At 43.5% G+C, this 27,746-nt stretch overlaps 1 protein-coding gene across 1 annotated transcript; it reads right to left on the bottom strand.

Moving 5' to 3' along the window:
- Nucleotides 1–987: 987 nt before the first annotated feature.
- On the bottom strand, nucleotides 988–26,630 carry nprl2 (NPR2 like, GATOR1 complex subunit). Its single transcript, XM_033036839.1, has 11 exons — nucleotides 26,130–26,630; nucleotides 20,168–20,259; nucleotides 18,258–18,426; nucleotides 17,546–17,654; nucleotides 16,957–17,093; nucleotides 15,856–15,953; nucleotides 13,958–13,994; nucleotides 13,679–13,772; nucleotides 11,410–11,527; nucleotides 8,612–8,754; nucleotides 988–1,749 (listed from the first exon to the last, which is right to left on the bottom strand). Exons 1-11 carry the CDS (start codon nucleotides 26,613–26,615, stop codon nucleotides 1,682–1,684), a joined length of 1,551 nt encoding a protein of 516 aa, XP_032892730.1. The 5' UTR covers nucleotides 26,616–26,630; the 3' UTR covers nucleotides 988–1,681.
- Between the last annotated feature and the right edge of the window lie 1,116 nt (nucleotides 26,631–27,746).

Here is a 27,746-nt window from a genome sequence, read left to right on the forward strand (position 1 = left end):
TTATCCTCATACAAGACAGCACCTGTAGTCAGGATCGAACCTCGGTCTCTGGCGCTGTGAGGCAGCAACTCTACTGCTGCGCCACTGTCGCCTTAGTTTCTCGTGCTATGTATTGCGAGTACCAAACATCTGACTTTGAAAGTCAATCCAGTTATGTGTCTACCAAAGATAGATAGAAAGTGCTGTAGTAACTCAGCGGGTCTTGCAGCATCTCGGGGGAAAAAGGGTGGGTGACGTTTCAATTCTGCTTATGGAGTTTGGGGAGAAGGTAAAACCGGGCCTTGCGGGACTGTGGAACGATAAATCTGGAGGCTGTGGAGGGCAGATAGCCGGAAATGATAAAACCCGAGATGATCTGAGATAATGGCCTGGTGCTCATCTGTGAAGTCATGATCCAGTGGTAATTAGGAGGAGATGTCTGAAACGTGGCCCCTGGCCTCAGCCAGAGTGCTGAAGTAATTCAGCGGCTCAGGCATCCTTGTACCATCCTATTCTAGTACTAGCTGTAAAGAGAGATTAGAAATCTAATAACTTTAATCAATTAATCAGTAATCACTTTTTTTTAAACAAATTAATCAGAGCAGCATTAACAAGATCCTGAGAGGACCTGTCAGGACGAATGTATGTAGGACATTTCCTCTTCTGAGAGATTCTCAAACTAAGGTTTGTCAGTTATCTGCAGTTATGTTTGTGTTTTCATGAAATAAATTCCCATTCTCAGAATATTTTCACATTTACTCGAAGCAGCATACTGGGCCTAAATTGACATTGCAAAAACTGCAGACATTAATGACACAGCACTCCTGTACTGCTCTGATGTGTTATCTTAGATTATGTGATCAAAACACGAGAGTGGAATTTAAATCGATGACATTCTACCTTGGAGGTGCAAGTGAGCCGAGCTAACTGCAGAGATTCAACCATTACTAATGATTATGGACATAATTTCTCTGCAGTCACAAGCATTATTAGAATTCCACAAGTGTCGTCAGTATATAATTCCATTTATTTGACATAATTACAAGAAAAATGAGTACAGGTTTGTACATTTACATTCTCCTAAAGGCACTGACTTGCCTGGTTCAATATAGACCGGAGATCTGCAGTAAACATTCAAGTGGTCCTTCTTCAGTGATGGCAAGACATTTAAAATTTAACATTGGGGTCATCACCAGTGATTTGCTCCTAACCAGCAAGGATCCATGGATGGTCCAGACCTTCTATAAATGGATGTTCTACCAAACTCATAGGCATTGCCCTCACCAGTGTCCCAGCGGAGCTAGAATAACAGTTGATGCATATTTACCACAAAATGAATTGTAAATAATTGGAGAATGATATGGACCAAATAGAACAGAGTAACTCCTTGATCTTCATGAATAAGATGCACACATGCAGCACTTAATAGTTCAATGCATCAATTATATCTATGCAATTTAACGTGGCTTTATCCCTCCAGTCATCTCTGACCCAGAAACTATTCAAGGGAATATTATAATGCTCACTTCACCTATTAATAAGTTCACGGGGAGGTCAGTCGATTTTACTGATTCTGCAGGCCAGCAAAGCTGACCTTTACCAGCTCAGCATCATCAGTTACTTTACAGTGTTCCTTCGGTTTAGTCTCTCCTGATCATCTTTATATGATTTCAGAGTACAACACCAAGTGACTGGTGCACTCTCACTTCCAGCACACAATGATATTTGAATCATTCTCCAATCTCTCGTCCAATTCCTTGTAACTAATTCCTGAGGGAAACAGAATAAAACTCAATTAGGTACAATTCCTTCAAAGAAATAACAAACCCTTCCAACAGATGTTCTTGAGTATGATATAGGTTAGGTGCAGAGAGAAGGGTTGTGGCAGTTGCTAGCTTTGCAGCCTAGGAGTCAGATAAAGTCAGAGGTCAAGACCCACTCGGGTACATCAGTCTGCTGTACAGTGCCCTCCATAATATTTGGGACAATGTATAAACACTGCTGTAATTTCTACATGGTGAAATCAAAATGTATAAAAATGGCCTTTAATAAAATCTGACAATGTGCACTTTAACCACATGTGATTTTTTCTATTACAAATCTCAAATTGTGGAGTACAGAGGCAAATAAATAAATGATGGGTCTTTGTCCCAAACATTATGGAGGGCACTGTATTTCCAATGCAATACTCGTTTAATATCCCATTTGATCTCTAAAATATCCCCAGTTCACAGAAGAGTGAGGACATGTGGAAAAGAACAGGCCAGACTCAGAGCAAATCATCCTCCAACTTTCCCTAGTAGCATATATCTCAGAGATATAATGTGATATTTTTCTTTTCTCAAACCCAATCATCCTTAAAATGGTGCTAATAGAAATGTTTTAATGCTGCTACTCAGGGGTTTCATCTATGAACCTCACAGCCAACACAGATGATGCCCTTCACATGAGAAACGGAAGAAAGGTAGGCTACACAGCCCCCTCAGTTACTCCATTCAAAAAAATCGTGACTGTGATGTGAACTTAGGCCAGTTCCACTTTCCTTGCTGTTCACCATAAATGTTGACTGCACTTTAAACTAAAAATCCTCTTCTACTGTCTTAGTTAGGAACATTTTAATCTGCCCTCTAGGCTCTAGATTCCACTTTGAGTATAGCCCTCCATCCCCTCCTAATCTACCTTATCAAGTTTCTTCCGTATCTATATTTCAATAAGGCTTCTTCACGTTCTTCATTCTTCAAAACTTCATAGGCACAATCTAATCAGTCTTTTCTCAACCAACTCTTCATCAAGGATTAATCTGCTGTACATTCTCTGAATTGCTTCCAATATATGAATAATTGTCCTTAAATAAATGACTAAAACAGTACCTGTGGACTAATCAACAACCTGTACGGCTGTAGTAACACTTGCTTACTTCTGTACTCTATTCCCCTTCCAAAAATGACAGAGCCAGAGTCATACCTGCACTTCGTAAACTGAAACAGACTGGTCGCCGACTTGAACGACTCACAAAGAAATCATCTCTCACAGTCCACCTTGAAGCTTACAAATTCCACCTCACTGACTACAAAGATGCCCTCATTGCTGCAAAATCTGCCTACCTCTCCTCCATATTCACTGATCCCTGCCTAAACGACAGAACCCTCTTCTCCACAGTGGGCAACCTCCTCAAGCCTTGAGCCAACACTCTCCCTACCTCTACTCCGGATCTCTGCAACTCATTCCTCCACTTTTTCGCTGATAAAATCAGCACCATCTATCAATCTTTATCCCCTGTACCCGACTCCCCAGCATCTACTCCACCACCTACCAAGGCCCCTCCTTTCAACATCTCCACTGACCTCCTTACCCCTCCTCCACACTGCTTCCTCTCCCAGTTTGACCTGGTCACCCCTATTGAAATCTCCAAACTCATCAGCTCTTCCAAAACCCACTACCTGCTCCCTCGACCCTCTCCCCACTCCCCTGCTGAAGTCCTGCCTCCCCGTTCTCTGCCCCTACCTCACTAATCTCTTCAACTCCTCATTGTCCCAAGGAATTGTCCTCTCCGCTTTCAAAACTGCTGCTGTCACACCAATCTTAAAGAAACATGGTCTTGATCCCTCCTCTCTCATTAACTACCGCCCAATCTCAAACCTCCCCTTTCTTTCAAAAACCCTGGAGCGTATCGTTGTGTCGCAACTTCATTCCCACCTCCTTGCGTATAACCTACTTGAACCCCTCCAATCTGGCTTTCGCCCCCTCCATAGCACAGAAACTGCTCTCCTCAAAGTCCTCAACGACCTCCTCACCTCTACTGACACTGATAGGGGAGAACCAGTGGATGTGGTGTATCTGGACTTCCAGAAGGCTTTCGACAAGGTTCCACATAAGAGATTAGTATACAAACTTAAAAGCACACGGCATTGGGGGTTCAGTATTGATGTGGATAGAGAACTGGCTGGCAAACAGGAAGCAAAGAGTAGGAGTAAACGGGTCCTTTTCACAATGGCAGGCAGTGACTAGTGGGGTACCGCAAGGCTCAGTGCTGGGACCCCAGCTATTTACAATATATATTAATGATCTGGATGAGGGAATTGAAGGCAATATCTCCAAGTTTGCGGATTACACTAAGCTGGGGGGTAGTGTTAGCTGTGAGGAGGATGCTAGGAGACTGCAAGGTGACTTGGATAGGTTGAGTGAGTGGGCAAATGTTTGGCAGATGCAGTATAATGTGGATAAATGTGAGGTTATCCATTTTGGTGGCAAAAACAGGAAAGCAGACTATTATCTAAATGGTGGCCGACTAGGAAAAGGGGAGATGCAGCGAGCCTTGGGTGTCATGGTACACCAGTCATTGAAAGTAGGCATGCAGGTGCAGCAGGCAATGAAGAAAGCGAATGGTATGTTAGCTTTCATAGCAAAAGGATTTGAGTATAGGAGCAGGGAGGTTCTACTGCAGTTGTACAGGGTCTTGGTGAGACCACACCTGGAGTATTGCGTACAGTTTTGGTCTCCAAATCTGAGGAAGGACATTATTGCCCTAGAGGGAGTGCAGAGAAGGTTCACCAGACTGATTCCTGGGATGTCAGGACTGTCTTATGAAGAAAGACTGGATAGACTTGGTTTATACTCTCTAGAATTTAGGAGATTGAGAGGGGATCTTATAGAAACTTATAAAATTCTTAAGGGGTTGGACAGGCTAGATGCAGGAAGATTGCTCCCGATGTTGGGGAAGTCCAGGACAAGGGGTCACAGCTTAAGGATGAGGGGGTAATCCTTTAAAACCGAGATGAGAATAACTTTTTTCACACAGAGAGTGGTGAATCTCTGGAACTCTCTGCCACAGAGGGTAGTCGAGGCCAGTTCATTGGCTATATTTAAGAGGGAGTTAGATGTGGCCCTTGTGGCTAAGGGGATCATAGGGTATGGAGAGAAGGCAGGTACGGGATACTGAGTTGGATGATCAGCCATGATCATATTGAATGGCGGTGCAGGCTCGAAGGGCCGAATGGCCTACTCCTGCACCTAATTTCTATGTCTATGTTTCTATAACTTCCTCAAACTCAACAGCGATAAGACAGAATTCCTCCTCATAGGCTCCAAAGCCACACTCAGCAAAATCAATAACCCCACTCTCACCATCGACGGCACCACTGTCTCCCCATCTCCCAAGGTCCGCAACCTTGGCGTGATCTTTGATTCCACCCTCTCCCTGGAGTCTCACATCCGCCATGTCATTAAAACCTCCTTCTTTCATGTCCGCATCATCGCCAAACTCAGACCCTCTCTCACACCTCCCGCTGCTGAAAGACTCATCCATGCCTTCATCTCCTCCCGACTAGACTATTGCAACTCACTTCTCCTTGGCATCAGCTCCACCTACATCAACCGACTCCAATTGGTCCAGAACGCAGCCGCCCAACTCATCACCCACACCAAATCCTGGCATCACATCACTCCAGTCCTCAAACAACTTCACTGGCTTCCCATCTCCCACCGGATCACCTACAAAATCCTGATCCTCACCTACAAAGTCCTCCACTATCTGGCCCCCCCATATCTCACTGACCTCCTCTCCCCCTACCAACCCTCACGGTCCCTCAGATCCACATCAGCCGGTCTCCTCTCCATCCACAAGTCCAACCTCCGCAGTTTTGGGGACAGAGCCTTCTCCAGGGCAGCTCCCAGGCTCTGGAACTCCCTCCCCCAACTGATCCACAATTCCGTGTCCCTCACCATCTTCCAGTCCTGCCTCAAGACCCATCTCTTCACCTCTGCCTATCCTTAGCCCCACGTCCCCCTCCCTTTTCATCTGTGCACTAATTGCCTCATATTGTGTTTTGAATTGTATTCTGTCTTTACTTTGTGTACTAGTCATGTCTCTACTATTTATTTCATTCCCCTTACATGTTTTTCCTCTACCTGCTAAATTTTTGTCCTTGAGACTCTTGAAAGGCGCCAATAAATAAAATGTATTATTATTATTATTATACAGCATGGATACAATTTCTGTGGCCCAACTTGAGCACATCGCCCAACACGTCCCATTGATCCCACCTGCCTGTGTTTACCCAATATCCCTCTAAACCTCTCATATCCACATACCTGTTAAATGTTTCTTAAACATTGCAACAGTACGTGCCTCAACTACCTTCTCCGGCAGCTCATTCCAAATACCTACCACCTTTTATGTAAAAAAGTTACCCCTCAAGTTCCTATTAAATCTTCACCCCTTCACCTTTAACCTATATCTGGTTCTTGATTCCCCGCTGCTAATGTTTACTAACATTGCTTTATTCATAAGGATATTCACATTATCTCTGTGTAGAAGCATTTTTGCCGGTCTTTTTAATCAATATTCTACTTTCCCATTCTGCCTATCGAAGTGGATGATGTCACATTTTCCCATCTAAAGCTCCGTTATAGTCTATTAGGCAAATGTTGACCTATCCTTGACTCTGTATCCGTCTCATAATTTGTACCCCCACCTATCTTTGTATTGTCAGAAAACTGGCAACACTACACTTGTTCCCTTCATCTAGATTATTAATTTAGATTGTAAATGCAGTTCTAGCTCTGATCCCTCCGGCATCCATAAGCAATATTTTAAGATGATCCTTTTCTCTCACCTCTCTTTCCATTTGGGAGCCCTCCTTCCAGCCTTGCTAACACAATAAGCCCCCAAAGCCATGAGCTCTTCTGCAGTTATCTTTTAAATGCCATCTTCTTAAATGACTCTTGGAAATCCAAAGGTAGACATAAATGCTGGAGAAACCCAGCGTGTGAGGCAGCATCTATGGAGCGAAATAAATAGGCAACGTTTCGGGTCGAGACCCTTCTTCAGACTGATGTGAGGGTGGGGGGCATGGGAAGAAGAAAGGAAGAGGCAGAGACACTAGGTTGAGGGAGAGCTGGGAAGGGGAGGAGAAAGCGAGTTACGAGTGGGGGGGATGGGGAGTGAGACCAGAGTTACGGGGCATAGAAGAGACCCTGGTGAGAGCCTCATCTATAGTAGAAGAGGGAAACCCCCGTTCCCTGAAGAATGAGGACATCTTCGATGCCCTGGTATGGAACACCTCATCCTGGGTGCAGAAGCGGCGTAGACGGAGGAATTGGGAGTAGGGGATGGAGTCCTTACAGGAAGCAGGGTGGGTGAAACTCTGCTCTCACTCCCCATCCCCCCACTCGTAACAAGGGCAGAGTCCCCCTTGTCCTCATCTTCCACCCTACCAGCCGTCACATACAAAAAATAATCCTCCGACATTTTCACCACCTCCAACGGGATCCCACCACTGGCCACATCTTCCCATCTCTTCCCCTGTCTGCTTTCCGCAGAGACCGCTCCTTCCGTAACACCCTGATCAATTCATACCTTCCCACCCAAACCACCGCCTCTCCTGCCACTTTCCCTTGCAACCGCAGGAAATGCTACACTTGTCGCTTTACCTCCCCCCTTGACTCCATTCAAGCACCTAAGCAGTCTTTACAGGTGCGGCAGAGGTTCACCTGCACCTCCTGCAACCTCATCTATTGCATCCGTTGCTCTAGGTGTCAGCTGCTCTACATCGGTGAGACCAAGCGTAGGCTTGGCGATCGTTTCGCCAAACACCTTCGCTCGGTTTGCAATAACCAACCTGATCTCCCGGTGGCTCAGCACTTCAACTCCCCATCCCATTCGGAATCCGACCTTTCTGTCCTGGGCCTCCTCCATGGTGAGGACCACCGGAAATCGGAGGAGCAGCACCTCATATTTTGCTTGGGCAGTTTACACCCCAGTATGAACATTGACTTCTCTAATTTCAGGTAGTCCCGGCTTTCACCTCCCCTTCCCAGCTCTCCCACAACCCACTGTTTCCGCCTCTTCCTTTCTTCTTCCCCCCCCCCCCCCCCCCCCCCCCCCCTAGTCTGAAGAAGGGGCTCGACCCGAAGCGTTGCCTATTTCCTTCGCTCCATTGATGCTGCCTCACCCGCTGAGTTTCTCCAGCATTTTTGTCTGCCTTGGAAATCCAAATGTATCGACGGTATTCCCTTAATCCACAGTTTAACTTTCTTAAAGAATGCCAATAAATTTATCAAACATGATTTTCCTTTCATAAAAGCCATATTGTTTCCACTTTGTTTTTATATGATTTCCTATATGTCTCACAACTTACTTAGTAATGGATTACAGTTTTTGTTTCAGTGTCAGGTTACCTGGCCGATAATGCCCTGCTTTCTTTCTCCCGCTGGTCACAAGAAATGAATTACATTTGCAGTTTTCCTTTCTACTGGGATCTTTCGTAAATCTAGGGAATGTTGCAAGATCACAACCAATGCATCCACAATTACTGGGGTCACATCTCTCAAGATCCTAGAATGCATTCAGGTAAAGGGACATGGATGGACCTTACGGCAAATGACCTTTCTCTGGGAAGAATGATTGTTCCTCCTTTTTGTTCCCAATTGTAACTATTAGTGGGATGTTTTTAATGTCTTCTGCCGTGAAGGCACACAGAATATTTGTTCAAAGTTTCTGTTAGAAAATCTCACTCAGAATCCAAAAGATATTTTGATCTTCCATCTAAAGCTGGACCATGTACCTGCATCTCCATTCTTAAAGTACGCATTTAGATTCCAATGATGGAGTGGGTCATTGTAGGATTGTTACCTGTTTTGCAGCAGATCTCATCATAGCTGTGAGAGCCCGTGTAGAGACGTGGCGATTGGTACCTCTCTTCACAGTTGACCTTTACCGGGTACTTGTGCAGTCGACGAATCAAGCCCTTCATCAGTCCAAATTGAATCAGTTTCCTGCAAACATGGAAGAGGCAGATCAGGCATTCTGCTGCAAAATGTTCCGCCAACTCCCCAAAGCCTCTCTGCTGCCGTTTAGCCCCACACAAAATGATTCTCTATTGTGATAGATGAGCGATAGTTGCCCAACTAGATTCAAAACAGTTGATACCATTCACGTTACAGCTGCCTGCAACCCTATACTCTACATTCATTATCGCTGATTGGAACAATGTTTACAGGATGCAAATGTAGACACACATGGAGGCTTCTTCCAGAGAATCAACTTAATTGATAATCTCTAGGATCTAAAAAGACAAAGGCAGGAAGTGCCTACAAGTGGATCCTGACATGGACAACTATTACCACTTCTTTGCTGTTACTGAGGCAAAGCCTAGAACTTTATTTGAGCTGCATCTTGAGAATATCCACATTACACCGACATCAGTGCCTCTAGATCAGCGTTTCTCAACCTTTTTATCCTTGCGGAACCCTTGAAATAATTTTCATGTCTCAGGGAACCCGAGTTGGGGGTTGCCAGGCCATTTTGAGATCGCCATTTTGACTTGCGTCACAACGGTGATCTCTGGGATCACAACGGGGACATGTCAGCTGCGCTTGCACAATTGGGGGAGGGTTGCCAGGCCGGGATTGCCATTTTAACATCCAGCATTGTGTATAGGTGAGTGCTACTGGGGGAATATTGCGTTGGGGGAGGGGGACCCAACAGGTCCACGCTTGGTCTAGTTCAGGGGTGTCAAACTCATTTTAGGTCACGAACCGGATTGGGCAAAATACAACTTCATGCTTCTGTTACCTTCGTTTTCTCAACCTGCTCTCATGTGTCTCAGTCTTTGCTATAACTACAAAGTGTTTCACTTTACAAATTTTGTTTTTTATGAAGAAGATTGCCTAGCAAGCATTACTTTTATGATTGGTATGAACTTACAGTCGTAGGCTACAAGAAGATCGACGAGAGAGAGAAAAAACAATGCTATTTTGCCAGATTGTTTTGGGAGCCACATCCTTTCCATTAATAAACCATTTGAAAACGAACTTAATAAACCATTTGAAATCGAACATTAGCAGACACAAATGTAGACCTAACTAAACAAATTGTTGTTTCATTAGATCTACTTCTCCGCCACCATCTTAGCGCTGGCATCCAAGAGAGACTCCGGGTTGTGGCCTCAGTGCGAGTTTCTGGGACGATCGAGAGACTGGGAAGGGCCTAGAACAGAGACGCTTTGCGGTCGGCTGAGCTTTCTCCTCCGCCATGCTGCTCCACAGAGTAAAGAGAAAAGTATCCTGTTGGTTTTTTTCCTCACAGCATTCAAACCCAGCACAGCCACTCTGCACTGCGCAACCTAACCCCGCTCAGCGCACGCCCCCTCCCTCCTCATTGGCCACAGCTGACTGCCCAGAGGGCGGACCCTTCTCCTATTGGAGGTAGACAAAAGTGCTGGAGAAACAGCAGGTGCAGCAGCATCTATGGAGCGAAGGAAATAGGCAACGTTTCGGGCCGAAACCCTCCTTCAGACTGAGGGCTGAGGGAGAGATAGGAAGGGGAGGAGACAGCAAGGGCTAACAAAATTGGGAGAATTCAATGTTCATGCCCCCAGGATGCAGACTCCCCAAGGTGCTGTTCCTCCAATTTCCGGTGTTGCTCGCTCTGGCCATGGAGGAGACCCAGGACAGAGAGGTCGGATACGGAATGGGAGGGGGAGTTGAAGTGCTGAGCCACCGGGAGGTCAGGTTGGTTAATGCGGACCGAGCGGAGGTGTTCGGCAAAACGATCACCAATCCTACGCTTGGTCTCACCGATGAAGATCAGCTGACATCTAGAGCAGCGGATGCAATAGATGAGGTTGGAGGAGATGCAGGTGAACCTGTTGCACCTGGAACGACTGCTTGGGTCCTTGAATGGAGTCGAGGGGGGAGGTAAAGCGACAAGTGTAGCATCTCTTGCGGTTGCAAGAGAAAGTGCCCGGGGAGGGGGTAGTACGGGAGGGAAGGGAAGAATTGACAAGGGAGTTACGGAGGGAGCGGTCTTTGCGGAAGGCCGACATGGGGGGAGATGGGAAGATGTGGCGAGTGGTGGGGTCACGTTGGAGGTGACGAAACTCTCACACCATATAAGGAGCGCGCGGCTGACTAGGGAGGCAGGTCATGCACACGAACAGCAGCTTAAGGTGAGCCCGGATGCCCCAGCACCAGGGACATCTGCAGCCCGATCTGGCACCGGGGACAGCTGCAGCCCGCTCTGGCATAGGGGAAATCATCCTGCAGGCCCAATTGGACCCCTTCGCGGGCCGGTAGTTTGACACCCCTGGTCTGGTTTATCACTATTTCTCTCGGAACCCCTAGCGACCTCTCGTGGAACCCTAGTGTTCCGGGGAACCCCGGTTGAGAAACGCTGCTCTAGATGCTGCAGTCACCACCACCTCTAGGGTAACTTGCAAAGAGCAAATTGCACCCTCACAGATAGTTTTAAGAATAAATGAAGAACGTTTAAATAAAGCCAGGAAGATCACATTGCTGGGAGAAACTCCATTAGCATTTATTTGACTTTCTTGATATGTTAAATTAAACTGAAATAGCACAATGAACGAGTTTTGTTTATTGTTTCTGAGCTATAGCCTGATAATCATGATCCTATGTTTTCAACCTCACCTCTCATCCGCATGTTGAAGTTGCTGAGCATAGCGGGAGCAGAGATCTCGAGCTGTGGTGCCAGGGCTGAGTCCACAATATAACTGGAAAACATCTCGCAAATTGGCTCGCTTGTGTCCTGTGGATGACAGCAGCAATTAACACCTCTTGCTTCTGATGGATCTAACCCTTTGCACAAGAACTCAAAGATGTTACGTATACATAATACAGCTATTTCCATATCTCCTTGAGTTCCCAAAATACGTACAGCTAATGAAGTACTTTTGAAATGGAGGCACTGAGGCTGATGCGCAATTACACAAACTTTTTCAGTTAATTGTAGGTTTAATTGCACTGTTAAATAATAATAGAGCACTCATGATCTTGACCAATGGAAACCCATATGAATGTCCCAAAGAAAAATGTTTTAAAAGGAGTAAAATGAATGATTTTATTATAAGAAACGAAAAGAGAATCTCCATAGTGTACATGACCAGGCGCTCCATTTCTCAGCATAGACAGTCCCGCCATCCCGGGAATTAACCTTGTAAACCTATGCTGCAATCCCTCAATAGCAAGAATGTCCTTCCTCAAATTAGGGAACCAAAACTGCACACAATACTCCAGGTGTGGTCTCACTAGGGCTCTGTACAACTGCAGAAGGACCTCTTTGCTCCTATATTCGATTCCTCTTGTTATAAGGTGGAAACTGTCCTGAATGGCCGGGAGACAGTTGCCAGTGATGTGCTGTGCCGCCTTCACCACTCTCTGTAGTGTTTTGCGGCTGTGGGCAGAACAGTTCCTGTACCAGACTGTGATGCAGCCCGTCAGCAGACTCTCGATGGTGCAACTGTAGAAGTTTGTCAGGATGCTGGCATTCAGTCTTCCTCAGTCTTCTCAGGAAAAAGCCGCTGGTGGGCTTTCTTAGCTATTGTGCCCGTGAGCAGTGTCCATGAGAGGTCCTCAGTGATGTGCACACCGAGGAACTTGAAGCTGCTGACTCTTTCAACCTCAGCATCACCGATGTGGATGGGGAGGTGACCACTCCCCTACTGTCTCCTGTAGTCCACGATCATCTCTTTAATTTTGCTGACATTGAGAGAGAGGTTATTTTCCTGGCACCAGCTGTTTAGTGCCTTTACCTCCTCTCTATAGGCCGTCTCATTATTGTCTGTGATGAGGCCCAGGATGGTCGTGTCGTCAGCAAACTTTAAGATGATGTTGGAGCTGTGCTTAGCAGTACAGTCGTGCGTGAACAGGGAGTACAGGAGAAGACTGAGCACACAGCCCTGTGGTGTGCCTGTGTTGAGGATCAGTGAGGAAGAGGTGTGGCTGCCAATTCTCACCACCTGGGGCCAGGCCGTCAGGAAGTCAAATATCCAGCCGCAGATGGAGGTCTCGACCCTAAACAAGAAGTTCTCCTCTCTCCGACGAGAGTTGAGCAACATCCTCTCTCGGATCAGTCTGAAGAAGGGTCTCTACCTGAAACGTCAACCATTCCTTCTCTCCAGAGATGCTGCCCGTCCCGCTGTGTTACTCCAGCATTTTGTGTCTACCATAGTTTGTACTTGTAACAGTTTGATGGACCAAAATATTATAAACTGGATAACTCCGGCACAATGCCGAGGGAGGGTTGATCTAGCTCAACATGGAGACCACCTACATTCCTTTTTCTAGCTTCACAATTTGCAACTCTTCAATATTTTTGAAGATCCCAACCTGAAGCATCACCTATCCAAATTCTCTACAGATGCTGCCTGACCCGATGAGTTACTCCAACACTTTCTCTTTATTTCAGACAGTATAATTCTGGCATGGCTTGGATTTGAGGACCGTCTGAAATGCTAAGGTGATGTGGAGCTGGTATTATTTTGAGATGTTTATGGAGTCACAATTATTCTCGTGTGATGTGCTCAAATGGCAGATATAGGTTAGGAGGAAATTTCTTTCTAAAATTGATTTTTTGGCTGCCCCATGGCCAGTATCACTATCAGCAGGATAGATACAATGATTTTGGGTGAGCAGAATGGATCTTTTCACTGTCTGAATTTTGAAACAAAAGTCTAGTTTTAGAATCCAGACCCGAAATGTCACCTATCCACGTTCTCCAGAGATGCGACCTAACCCGCTAAGTTACTCCAACACTTTATCTTTTATGGCAAATCAGCATCCGCAGTTGCTTGTATCCAAATCTAGTTTTATTAATTGGACATCAAAATTGAACACGGATGGGTGCAAATGACACAATGCTATTTGGTTTCCAATGCTTTATTTGAATCATTCACCATACCTGGCTTGGTGACATATGCCAGGCATTCCTCCTGCAAAGACTTGTCGTCCACCAGATCTTGCACTCCAGGAGTAGGGCAGTACACATTAGAATACTGCAGGGGCAAAAGTACAGGAAACAGTTAAGCAGTAGCAGCAGTAGCAACATAATTCCTGCAGGTTCAGCAAAAAATAAGGCTTTTTATTTGCATTAAAGGGAGAATGGGGCAGCAGACAAAGATGCTATTTCAAGCTACAGTGATAGAAATATACATAATACCAAAATTCTCCATACACTCACCTGGAATATTGGTACTAAAGTCACAACTCCATAGTACCTGTGAAACAACATATATTACATTCAGAGTATAATTCACATTAAATAAATTCTCACATATTTTAAGAGAACAAGTAATGCAAAATATGGCCTGGGTAAACTACAGTCTCATGCTGAGATTAAACAACAGGTTATGCCTAGTCCAAATTAAGAAACAGAAAATGGAATAAAGTAACGTTCCCTTAATCCAAATCATTATAAAACATTTAGCTCTGCTACATATGAGTCGCAGAATTATATTTCCAGTTTCTGAATCGCAATGGTAAGGAGAAACTTTGTCAGGTATCGGAGGAAAAAAATACATATAATTTTGTTATAAAAAAATGCACATCTCTTTCAACAATCTGGTGGAGTTGAGGCTAGTTGCTTCTAGTTCAGTTCTGTGGCCTTTGACATGGCTGATAAGATTCTATTTAGGCCTGCAGACTGTGCTACACGCGGAACAGGTAGCTCTTGATGCGGCAGGAGTGTAGTTTGAGATATTATGCATTCTTTTAGTAATGCAAGGCCTCCTTGTGCTTCCAGACAGAGTCATGGTACTTAGTGCCTGCTTGGATGTAGCTCCACTATATTGAACAATCGAAAGTCAGGGATTTCTATGCACTGGCATGAATGCGACTTCACCTAACGAGACCTTGAGAGCACCCTTGAGGCAATTTTCCTGCTTGTCCTTCATTGACAAGTTGTTCTATGACTTTACCAGTCCTCGTTTTTGCGTCAATAATTGGGGTGTTGCCCCCACCAAGATGGTGGTGCTTCATGCCTTTATAACACTGCACTTTACTGCTGATTGCACATCTGTTTATAGGGGAATTTAATTATTTTGATGACAACAAAGAATTACAAGTCAGGCTGGTGTGTGTTTTGGAATGGACTATTCAGACAATTTCCCTGGTAAAGGTTGTGGATGAGGGCGAGAGTGCGTTGCACTGACTGAATCGTGCCTCTGGGGCTGTCTGTATGATGTTTGCTGGTGCTCCCTATGATCATGTGAGCTCTCCCCTTGGTGCTCTGGAGGAAAGCCAGGCCAGATGGGAATTGGCTACAGTATATTACCTTGCATGTAAGGAAGCAGGGAACATATGCAAACTCAACGCAGATCGAACTCAGGTTGCTGGAGCTGAGGCAGCAGCACAAAAAGCAGTGCCTCTGTGCCGCTCTGTAATCAAAATGGTTGAGTGGGCTTTTCTCCACCTAGGACCCACAGTACAAGGCATTCACTGGTACTTATCAGCCCAAGGCTGATGCAGTATGCTGACCACCTCAGATAATTCAGATTATCTGACCATTTCAGATAATCCATGATTTGAGCTAATCATTCTTGAATGATCAGTGAACAGCCATATTCCTGTGAATGATTTTTAGTTTTTAACTAACCTGTCACGTATATGCCTATGTGTATAGAACTTGCACTTTTTTAAAACTGTGCTTTCACTGCACCTGTAACACTATATTTTGCACTCAATTCTCTCTTTTAACATGCTGTACTAATATATGGAATGATTGCAGCATATATGATATATATACTAATATATGAAATGATATGGTAAGATCTGCCTGGATTGCATCCAAACAAATGTTTTCACTGCATGCCAATAACAAGCCTATACCAATAGAGGAATATTTACTCTGTACCTAACACAGGTAATAGATGTCCAGAGAATGTGAATAGCAGAGCACATACTATCAAATTGATTATTTTATTAAGCCTGATACTCAACACTTAAAATAAACACTGTTCCCATCCTTGATGGCTCACCTTGATCTGTAAAGCTGTGTTTGCCTAACTAGTCAGCGAATCAAAAAATAATGAAAGGGAATGAAATAATTTGCCGGAAATTGATTGTCACTTTCCAACTCACAATAAATTCTGTACTGCGATCCGCACCAGGTTCAATTCTACATCAGCTTCTGCAGAGATTTTCTGGATGTGACGGAATCCATCGATGTATGGCAGAATCTGAAAGAGACAGTATGAGCCAAAACTGAATGCAAAGCTAAAGGCACAACTGTTCAATGACAATCACTGCCCATTCAGCCTTACATCCTGATAGTCACATGAAATAAAGTTGGGAATTTCTATATCCAGAAAGAGAGAGAATCTGGAGATCACCACGGATGGAAAAATATAAGAAAAACATGCAAATCTAGGAGGGTAAAGGGAATAGAAAGTCATTACAGCAAAGTCAGCTGAGATAAAATAGAAGGTTTGATTGGAGTAATGGAGAAATTGGACCAAATGGAATGCTTCTGCAATGAATATATTCAAGAGAATTTGCCTTTAATCGGTCACCTCTATGCCACCAATCTAAAGCACAATCTTCCCTTGTCTTCTCCCTAATTTAGATATATTAGGGTTCAGTGTGTAAGTCTCTTGCTGCCTCCAACGATCAAATAATTCCAATGTTTCAGAGTTAGTCATTCAAGTGGGGAGCTGAACAGTACATATTACAACTGACTGACTCTCCCACTGATATTTAGAACCGTACAGCAAGGGAACAGGACCTTGTTTATCCAGCCTTTCCTTATAGCTATTACCCTCCAATCTAAACAGCGTTGTGGTCAATCACTTCGCATCTTCTCCAAAGCTTCCTGTATATTTCCTGTATTGGGGCAATCATGTACATGGTACTTCAAATGTAGCCTAACCCAAGCTTAATGCACCATGACTTCCTGACTCGTATATTCAATGTCCCGAGCAATGAAGGAAAATTTACCAAGTGCCTCCTTTACCATTATTTACGTGTTGCCACTTTCAGGTGGCTATGGATTTGGAACCCAAGATCCCACTATACTTCTCTGTAAATCAATACAGTGCATCAATTATTGCAACCTCCAGGAAAGGGAGTGGTTGCTCTGCCAGATATCCTTCCATTATCTAAAAATTCACCTGGAAGCAAAGGTTCCTGAAGGAGAAGATGCATGATAGCTATGCCTTCATTTTTTCATCCCTTCTCACTCACCTGCTGAGTAGTGAGGTCCCAGTGGATTTTGATAAAATCTTCCTTACACTCAGTGAATACTGGCACATCATACTCCTGTACTATAGGCTGGTCCCTCCGCTGAGCAATCACTTTTAGGTGAATGGTATTTGATTCATCTACAAATAGAACAAAACATAAACTACTTAGAACATTGTATGGTCTGCCATTTTACTTAGCACGATTGAAAATCATTAGAAAAAGGCAATTCCGTTTTCAAGAATTGCTCTCAAGGAATTTGGTTTTCTAATCTACTTGGTCTTTATTGATGTGTAATCTTCACGTTTATTGCACAAAGGTACAAAAAGCAAATGAATGAAAGGTATGCAAAAGGACAAATCAAAGCCAGCAAAGATAATCAAGGAAAGGTGGAGCCCACAATAGCCCATTGTTGGCTGTGGAGAATTTTAAAGCCAGATTTATCACTTCTGAAACTTTTTAGATTCCAAAGGAATCAAGAAAAAGCTCAAATAATGCCTTACTATTGATGAAATGCAGTGAGCAAACGCCATAATTCCCAATATTTTCAATCTTGATACCAGATGATGAGCCCATGTACTGACAGACATACCTATTGGCAGAGAACACTTTCCACGAGCATTCAAATCCTCCAGAATAATAGTCATCAGTGGGATCAGTTTCTGCTTGCTGTCATCATTGGAGATGAAACCACTTTCAAGCTAAAAACAGAAAGCTATTATAGATCATGTCGTGCAATTTCATTTCACCTACAGCAACACCTTACAGAATCCATTTAAAAATGCCAATGATTTACGACTCCCCCTCCACCCTCCTTTTACACCTGATTTGTCACTGGTGGCATTGAGATTTTCGCCATATTGGTTTGGATTCGGGGCTTGAATTACCAAGCCTTCTGGCTCAAACATCCATGTGCAACCTTGTATGCCATTAGCTTTCAGATGTTTGGAAGGATTTTGACATGTACTCCTATCCACACAAAGTTTATCGGTCCTCATTAAGTTGGGCCCAATGTCTTTGGTAAAAGGGTCCCAGGAGAATTGGACATCTGCACAACACGCTTAGAAACTTCTGTCCTTTGCTAAAGTACTAAATTCAGATGACAAAACATGGCAGGAAACAGTTAAGGTCATTTTAAACAGCAATAGATGCAATTCCAAATAAATATGTGCGAATATTTTATGCACTTGAATGTTCCAAAGGTATCAAGGTTTGCTTCTTTGATCAGTTTTCTGGAATTGAGATGTGGAGATTAAATAGAAGATTCTAGAAAGTTGAATGTTTTTGTCTTACCCTGTTCTTACCTCCAGTGTAGTGAGATAACCTGCCAACTTTTTAACGATTGGCTCCAAGGAGCAGGTCTTAGCTTTTGCATCACAAACAAAGCCCAAATTGAAAAGCAGTGCATTCCTCACATATTTCTTATGTTCAATGCATACGGGGCAGCCAATCAGCTTCTTGTCCATAGCAGTACTTAGCATATAAAAAAAAACACAAAGAAATAGAGAATTAAAGTAACATTCACAGAACAAATGCCAGGCAGCATTTGGAGTACTGTGCGCTGTTCTGGTCGCTCCCTTTATAGGAAGAATGTGGAGGTTTTAGGGAGGGTGCAGAAGACATTTACTAATATGCCTCCTGGATTCAATATTAGCTATAAGGCGAGGATGGACAAACTTGGTTGTTTTCTCTGGAATGTCGGAGGATGAGGAGAGATCTGATTGTTTATAAAACTATGAGAGACATAGGGTAGGGTACAGTCAGAATCTTTATCCCCAGGGTTTGGCTTTAAAGTGAAAGGAGCAAGGGATGCACGGTACAAGTATATTTCCTCCCCGTGCAGTTCAGTGCTCATGTCTTAGAACAAATGTGTATTTATTAAGTTCCGAGTTCCATCATAGACATATCTAGCTAGCAGTGTTGTTTAGCATCGCAAATATAAATCATGAGTGAGAAGTCATCATTTGGACTATTGTGAACATAGAACAATGCATCACAGGAACAGGCACTTTGGCCCACAATATCCTTGCTGAACATGATACCAAGTTATACTAATATTTGCTGCTTGTACATAATCCATATTCCTCCTTTCATTATATATTCATGTGCCTAGAAAAGAGCCTCTTAAATGCCTCTATCGTGTCTGCCTCCACAATCACCCCTGGCAGAGCGTTCCAGGCACCCATCACTGTGTGTAAAGATTTTGTCCCACATGCCCTCTCGTCCCTGACATTTCCCATCCTGGGAAAACGTCCTGACTGTGCATCCTATCTATGCCTCTCATAATTCTACATACTTCTATCAGATCTCAAACGAGAAAACAATCCAACCTCCATCACCACCCCTCTTTTGTCCAACTTCTTACAGGTAATACCCTCTCATCCAGACAGCATTCTGGTAAACCTCTTTTGCACGCTCTCCATAGTCTCCTCATCCTTCCTGCAATGGGTGGGCGAGAACTGTGCACATACTCCAGATGCAACCTAATCAAAGTCTTATAGAACAGCAACATGACTTCCTGACTCGTATACTAAATACACCGATCCATGAAGCAAGCATTCCATACGTTTTCTTTATCATTATTGTTGTTGCTTTTTAAGAAGGTATGGAATTAGACTCCAAGATCCCTCTGTAGACCAATGCAGTTCAGGGTCTTTCCATTAACTCTCTACAATCCCCTTACATTCTACCTCCCAAAGTGCAAAACCTCACACTAGACCCTGGGGAGTTATCTACCTTAATGCTCTAAGAGCCACAAAACCATCTCCTACTTAATCTCAAACTGCTCGTGCATATTAGTGTTCCACACACTGATCTCACTGTTCTCCTTGTCCACTACTTGGGGAATACAAATGTGAAGTAGTAATTTCATACCATCCTTAACTTGAGGCACTAATTCCCACCTGGACCCGGGAGTGGGCCTACCTTCTCCCTGATTACCTTAATTTATAATGCACATTAAAAAATTAAGTCTGATTTTCAAAATAATGGCAAAGCCAAAAAGTGGATTAATTGGTTTGCTTTTTCAAAGTATAGAATATTCTCTTTGTACCATGTATGATCCTAACTGCACATGATGTTTCTTTGTTGCAACAGTGTCTCCACCATCATACTAGACTTTACATGGCACAGGTTCCAGCTCATCACACAGTTCCCATGAGGAAACAAAGCAAAAAATAAAAAATTAATTAAAAAATATATATATATCACTTACACAGTAATAAGTTTGTTCTGTAACTCTGGCTTTGTAATGATGTACACTTGGACTGTATCAAACAATTCTCTTGAGATATACTCTTCAGGCACCTGCAATAGATATTGACATTTGATTCAAAGAAAAACTGAACAGCTGAGTGTTGCAACATTTTGCTGATTAATAAATTATTAAAAAGTCACCAAGTAACAGGTTAACTAATAAATAAACTACAGTGAACGAGTTGGCATCCTTTATGCTGAAAGACACGTCTTAAATAGAACAGTGATTCTGTGCCAAAACACTGTATAAAGTAGAAAAAGCCAGTACCTTCACTGATTATATTGGTGCCGCGATTGTAGTACAGGGGGAAAAACCTTTAATACTGCATGGTTGAATTTCAATCTGGTGCTCTCAATTCATCACCTTGTTGCTTTATATTAAACTACAACTACCAAACCTGCAAATTACTTAAATCGTTTAACATCGTCATAGGAACATTAAGAAAACTTGACATTAGAGATATTAGAGCAGATGATTGAAGGTTCAGACATGACACAAGTTTTAAGCAACATTTTGAAATGAGGAAATAGAAGCTGAGAATTGGAGGAGAATCCAGAGTTAAGGGCCTTGCGGTTGAATGCATGACCTTCGAATAATCTTCGAGTGATCTCATATTTCTGGAGCACAAAGTAGCCCTGCATAAACTGCAGAAGGAACACATTTCCTCACAAACTCCCCATCCATCTACTCTCATATCCTCATTAGTCACCTCAGAACCCACAATACCAGCGTGGAATCAAGATGAGGGACTGTCAAATATTAAATTTGAGAATTCCTCAGAGGAATGAATTGGAATGCAGTTGTTGGGTTGAAAGAGGTTTCGGTGGTAAGGAGTGACAAGACCATATTTGACTCAGAGATAGCCTTCTGTCACTGAGACAATAGAATAAGCTAGGCCACCTACAGTAGCACAGTTTCAGAGATAGTTATAAACATAGGTTAGGGAACAAATATGATTGCAAAGATTATGAAAAATAAACTGAGATGGAAGAAAGCATGCAAAATGAAAATAGCAGTTAAAATCACCAAGGATGATGTCACTCTGAATTGAGGGAAGAAAGCTGTGAAGATATATCAGAAATTTGTTATGGCACTTGATTGGCAGCAGAGAATGAGAATTTTAAATGAATGGCATTAGGTTGCATAAGTAAGTGCTCAAAGTGGATGCCAGGACATTAGGGGGTCTGATCGGTCAATTTGGTGTTAAAAGCCACTAAGGTGAATGGAAGGTATAACTAGGCAGTGATGTTTTGTTTGGAGGAGGATGTCATGATGTCACTGCATATGCCTGTCATCCACAACATGGATTCCAAGCCTCTTGTTTAGGGAGAGGACATTTATAGCAGTTCATTCATTGAAAGGCTATAGCACAATGAACAGTGAGTTAGTGAACAAGGAGACTAACAAAATTACTTTCTAGTGAGGCTGCCTGCGATTGAAAATCTGCAGGAGAATAAGTGGGGCACCTGGGGCTGTTGTGGGTCACAAGACAATGCATTACTAAGAACTTTAGCATATACCAAATATGTGTGTGTTTGTGTGTGTGTGTGTGTGTGTGTGTGTGTGTGGGGGGGGGGGGGGGGGTTAGGAACATCTTTGTGCATTGAGGCAATGAAGTATGTATTTTGGAAGACAGATAAAGAGATGATTACATGACAGGCCTTCTTCGTTCCACTGTCCCAATATTAGATTGTGTTCCCAGACAACAGTGCTCAGATCTCAGAAGGGTCCCGACCTGAAAGGTTACTTTCTATTTCCTCCACAGATGCTGCCTTACTCATTGAGTTCATCAAGCACTATGTTTTGCTCACGATTCCAGCATTTATACTTTCTTGTAGCTCTGATCTAAGACAGTTGCTGGCAAAGGAGGAATTTTCCTTGCCATGCAGCATAGGTCAGATAATGGAATCATCAAAACTAAACACTGCTGCCAGTAGCGGAGACCCATTCAACTGTCATTAGCACTGGCTTTGTTTGAAAATTCAACCTTATACATCCAATAACTTGACTCTCTATTTTCATCTCAAAATCGATGGTCATTAGTTCAGTCCCTACATGTAACTGCACACATACAGCTTCACAAGGGAGTGATAAACTATTGACATCTGTTAAAAAGGTCCATCTGCTGACATTCAATGCCACTATTTACAAATTATTTGTCCCGAAACGTCACCTATTCTTTTTACCAGAGATGTTGCATGACCCGCTGTTCCCAGTATTTTGAGTCTTATCTCCACTATTTACAAGTTGGAAAGATAGCTCTCACTAATATCCTGACAAATAACTGTCAATTTGTATAAACAGTTTATCTAGACTTTCATGACACTACAGACAGGCTGTATTTCTTACGCAGCATTAACTGTATAATTTATTTTGTTGTAAGGGAAACAATGTTGTGGAAGATTCTTTTTTTGACCAAATAGGATTGACAGAATTCAACTAAATATGGCTACAGCTCTAGCATGAGTAACCAAGTCAATGAGTTAACAATATTAATCGTCAAATAGCAAATAAATAATTTGCATTGAAAACATTTGGCTGTAGGGTGACATCTTCTAAAATTGTGGATTCCTACAGATTGTAGAGTAGCAAATGTGACTCGCACCATTTATGAAAGGAGTAAGAGAAAAAAACATTGACTTGTTAGTCTAATATCAGTACTAGAGAAAATGGTGGAATCTATAATATTAAAAATATCAATGAGTAAAGCCAAAATGGATGTTTGAAATTACATTTGACTAATCTATTGGATTTTCCAAGGATGTAGCAACTAGAGTAAATGTATCAACTAGAGTAAATGTGGAATTTCAAGAATCTCAGCTAAACTGTAAAAACATGGATTGAAAGGCAATTAACACATAAAACAAGAAAATAGGAATAAATAAAGCCTCAAATTGGCAGACTACGATTAACAGTGTACTACAGAGATTAACGTTGGGGCTCAAGTATTCACAATCTAGATGGACAATTTGTCTGAAGGCATCAAATATCTTGCATTCAAATGTGCTGATGACATGAAACCCAGTGGCAATGGGGATAAGGATGTAAAGAGACTTTAAGCAAATTTGTACAAGCTACGCTAGTGGGGGTCATAACAAATGGACCACAAGGGGAAGGATAGCACTTTAGTAGAAAATCATTTGAAATGTAAAGAAATTGGGAAATGTTATTCAAATGGACCCGGGTACCCTTGCACACATTACTGAAAGCTAACATGTGTTAGCAGTTAGAAAAGCATATGGTTAAGTTGCCCTTTATTGCTTGAAAATACAAGTACACAAGCAAGATTATCTCACTATAATTACATAGGGCCTTGGTGAGAGCACAGTTGATGTACATTGTATAATCATGGTCTCCTTTACCAAAACAATTATGCACTTGCTTTAGAGAATGAGGTGACCTCATTAAAGCATACACAATTCTTAAGGATTTTAATGGCATAGGTGCAGAGCAGATGTTTTCCTTGAGTAAGATGGTCCCAAAATGAGGAGTGGACCATTTGAGAAAGTCAGAGGGGTGTATTTTTGGCTTTCTCTGACCCCAGTATAGGGAGGTTTCATGGCAGTCGGGTCATGACCCATGACCCGTACTGTTGCTACACTACTCCAAATGGATTACACGCGATGAACTGCAGGTAGGCACTTACCAATGTTTCCAGCGTAGCGGGCCCGTTAAAACCCGCTGAAATTGTCAATTTTTGCGCTGTAAATAATTATGGAAATCGGGATAAGCGTGTGAGACATTTAGCTTACTTCAGAATTCCAAAAGTGAGGAGAAATGACGGTAGATAGAAGCGAGAGCTGAAGGGACAACAACAGACAGAGTGCTTAGCGAACATTGGCCGTTTGCATCAACTAAGGTGTTTTTTCTTGATTCCTTTGGCATCTAAAAAGTTTCAGAAGTGATAAATCTGGCTGTAATTTTTTTTAATCGCCCATGGTTCCCAAGTGGGTTTTTACATACAAAATGAAAACGCATTTGAAGAAAAATTTAGCCAGATTTATCACTTCTAAGAATTTTTAGATACCAAAGGAATCAAGAAAAAACACAAATAATGCCTTACTTAATGAAATGCAGTGAGCAAACGCGATAATTCCCAATATTTTCAATTCCGATATCTACACGGCCAATGTTTACCAAGCACTTTAGCTGCTGTAGTCCCTTCAGTTCTCGCTTCTCTTTACCTTCATTCCGCTTCACATTTGGAATTCTAAAGTTGGGTACATGTCTCTCACACTTACCCCGACTCCCACAATGTTTTTCAGCGCAAAAATTCAACATTTTGGCGGTTTTTAACAGGTAGGAAAGTACGTGTTTTTAGCATTAATAACATATACCGGAAGTGACGGATGTCCTCCAGATGGATTTAGCGGCTCCGTGCGTCAAGCCCTATGACATAGTGACCTTACGTGCAACCTCCCTATACTGTAGAAGTTTTCTTGATGGGTTCTGGATGTAAAAAGAACCATGGCATAAAGGCAGGAAAATTATTTCTGAAATAAATCAGTCATGAGCTTGTTGACCAGCAGAGTTGACGCCAACTGGACTGCTCCTGCTCTTACTCAAACTGTTTTGCTTCCCATTGGAACCTCTCCCCCACATCTCTGCAAAAGTGGGAAATAAAGCTAACACTTTAAAATAAACACCATTTAAAACATCTTCTTCGATAGCTGCCAGGGCACCAATTATTAAACATAGAAAATAAAGAAATGCAATCTCCTGAAGCTAAGATCAGACATGATTTCAGAGATTTGATACAAAAGTTGCACGATGGCACAAAGAACTGCTGATGCTAGAATCTTGAGTAAAACACAAAGGGCTAGAGGAACTTAGTAGATCAAGCGGGAATGGACAGGCGGCGTTTCAGGTAGAAAGCTGGAAGAGAGATGGGTGTAGGCCATAATCTGGCAAGTGACAGGTGAGGATGTAGGTGAGATGTTGACTGTCAGATGGGTGGTGTAAGTGAAGAAAGGTTGAGGTTATAAGGAGACAAAGGGGTGTTAAACAAGGAGTGGAGTGAAATGTAAAGCCATGGGTAGGGATATATGTGGAAGATTGTGGAAGAGGTGGGGTAAAAGGGAAATGAAGGAGTCAGGGATGAGTGTATGAAGGAGGGGGAAAGGAATAGGGTGATTGGTTGCGTGGGAAATAGTGGGAGAAAAGGGTACACAGCTTGCGTACAGAAAAGAGAGGGGTAGGGGGATACTATTTGAAATTGAAGATTTCAATGTTCATACCAAAAACACAAAGTGTTGAGGGACTCAACAGGTCAACCAACATCTGCTGAGTTCCTTGGGTCTCATGTCATAACATTGGGTAAGCTATCCAGGCGGAATATGAGATGCCGTCCCCCCCCCCAGTTTGTGTGTGGCCTCATTCGGGCAATGGAGGTCAAGGCACCACTGGGCGTGGCAAATATTTGCGTGTTGTCCTACAAGAGAATCTACCACTACTCATTGGAATCATTCCACTATTTGCCTTGTGTACTATTATAGTCATGATACGATGTGACAGGATAACGCGCAAAATAAAGCTTTTCACCGTCTCTCATTACACGTGGCAATAAACTAAACTGCAGACACTGGAATATTGAACAAAACAAAGCACTGGTGGAGCTCAGCGGTCAGGAAGCATCTGTGGAAGGAGTGGATAGACGACACTTTGGATCGGGACCCTTCTTCAGCCAAACTAAACTAACACCCCCACTGTTCACATGCAAGTGCAACTATTAAACAGGTGGGCGCAGCCTCACTCCAGGAGCCTTCAGCACGGCAGGCAATGCAACTGGAAAAGTGGCTGAATGGCAGCTCAACCGGCCTACGTGTTGATGCAGATGCCACCGCAGCCCCTTAGCCAAGGAAGCCACATGTGCCTCGCTGGATGGGACGGGCTGGTTCTCGCGATCCGTGCTCTCCGGTACCTGGAAGGTGATTTTCGGACCGAGGGTCGGGTGAAACTCGCTGAAAAAGACGCATTCAATCCTGCTACCCATCGCCCTGCGTGAGGCCGGGCTCCTCCTCCCGGGCCCGAGGCCGCGACGTCCAAAGATCTTAGAGCAGAGCGACGTCCATGCGCGGTGACGCAAGGACGCAAGGAGGCCCGCGCTGGCGGCCGCAATCAACATTCTATGATCTTTGGCCGCAATGGCGGAGCCGAGCGCCGAGTTCTGGCTGTACCGCATCCTGCGCAAAGCCGCCAGCACGGCCGCGCACCTTCTGTGTCTGGGCTTCACTGTCGGGATCGGGGTTGTCAGTAGGCCGGGGACGAGTGAGTATGATATTTGAGCCACCGCCTTCAGGACAGCCAAGGCCGTAGGTGCGCGCCATGTTTGTGAGCGCCTGTAACTAGGGGGGCAGTGCTCCGGGTGGCGACGGCGTCGTCCAAGGGGCGGGATCCATGTGTACATGTGATTTGATGGCCCCCACAATATGTGGGGAAACTCTGGCCTGGAGAGCAAATCAGATGCTGGAAGCAAATTTCTTTATGTTTTTAATCAACTTGTCAAACACTTGTATCTATAAATGACTCTATGTGAAACAAAAAGCTGGAGTCTCAGCATCTCTGGAGAGAAGGAATGCGTGACGTTTCGGGTCGAGACCCTTCTTCTCAACCCAAACGTGACCCATTCCTGCTCTCCAGAGATGTCGCCTGTCCCGCTGAGTTACTCCAGCTTGTTGTGTCAATCTTCGGGATTGGATAGGGATTGGACAGGCTAGATGCAGGAAGAATGTTCCCGATGTGGAGGGAGTCCAGAACCAGGGATCACAGTTTAAGAATAAGGGGTAGGCCATTTAGGACTGAGATGAGGAAAAGCTTTTCCACCCAGAGAGTTATGAATCTATGGAATTCTCTGCCACAGAAGGCAGTGGAGGCCAATTCACTGGATGCTTTCAAGAGAGAGTTAGATAGAACTCTTAAAGATAGCGGAGTCAAGGGATATGGAGAGAAAGCAGGAACGGAGTACTGATTGTGGATGATCAGCCATGATCATACTGAATGGCAGTGCTGGCTCGAAGGGCCGAATGGCCTGCTCCTGCACCTTATTGTCTATTCTCTATTGTCTATTGAACTTCATTCTCCTTTGGCAGCCTGTGGCTCCAGGAGGAAGAAGAGGAGATGAAATTAAAAAATATAGTTCATCTGAGAACAGCCAGCAGGAGTATGATGTGGCTTGTGATCTATGAGGTGCTGGTGGCCCAGTGTGATGATAAATGAATGAATAAGTAGTCTAAGTAGTCACGTACAAGGAATTTGCCTTGGTGCTCTGCCCACAAGTGGCAACATGACATACAGTGACAGTTAGGAATGATACATTAAACATTAATAATAAAACATTATTGATTAAACATGTGAATTAAATAAAATACCAGAGCAAAAGGAGGCTACAGATATTTGGTTATTGAGTAGAGCTACTACTCGTGGAAAAAAACTGTTTATATGTCTGGCTGCGGCAGCTTTGACAGTCCGGAGTCGCCTTCCAGAGGGAAGTGATTCAAAGAGTTTGTGGCCAGGGTGAGAGGGGTCAGAGATGATCTTA

This window comes from Amblyraja radiata, chromosome 18, assembly GCF_010909765.2.
Source record: "Amblyraja radiata isolate CabotCenter1 chromosome 18, sAmbRad1.1.pri, whole genome shotgun sequence".
Classification (NCBI taxonomy): Eukaryota; Metazoa; Chordata; class Chondrichthyes; order Rajiformes; family Rajidae; genus Amblyraja; species Amblyraja radiata.

Excerpts from the sequence above, each read along its gene's own strand:
- nprl2 (XM_033036839.1), bottom strand. The coding sequence starts at position 26,615 with ATGTACACATGGATCCCGCCCCTTGGACGACGCCGTCGCCACCCGGAG. Across the intron at positions 13,995-15,855 it reads ATCGCAGTACAGAATTTATT|GTACTATGGAGTTGTGACTT; the intron begins GTGAGTTGGAAA and ends GTTGTTTCACAG. Across the intron at positions 11,528-13,678 it reads GGCATATGTCACCAAGCCAG|GACACAAGCGAGCCAATTTG; the intron begins GTATGGTGAATG and ends TGTCATCCACAG.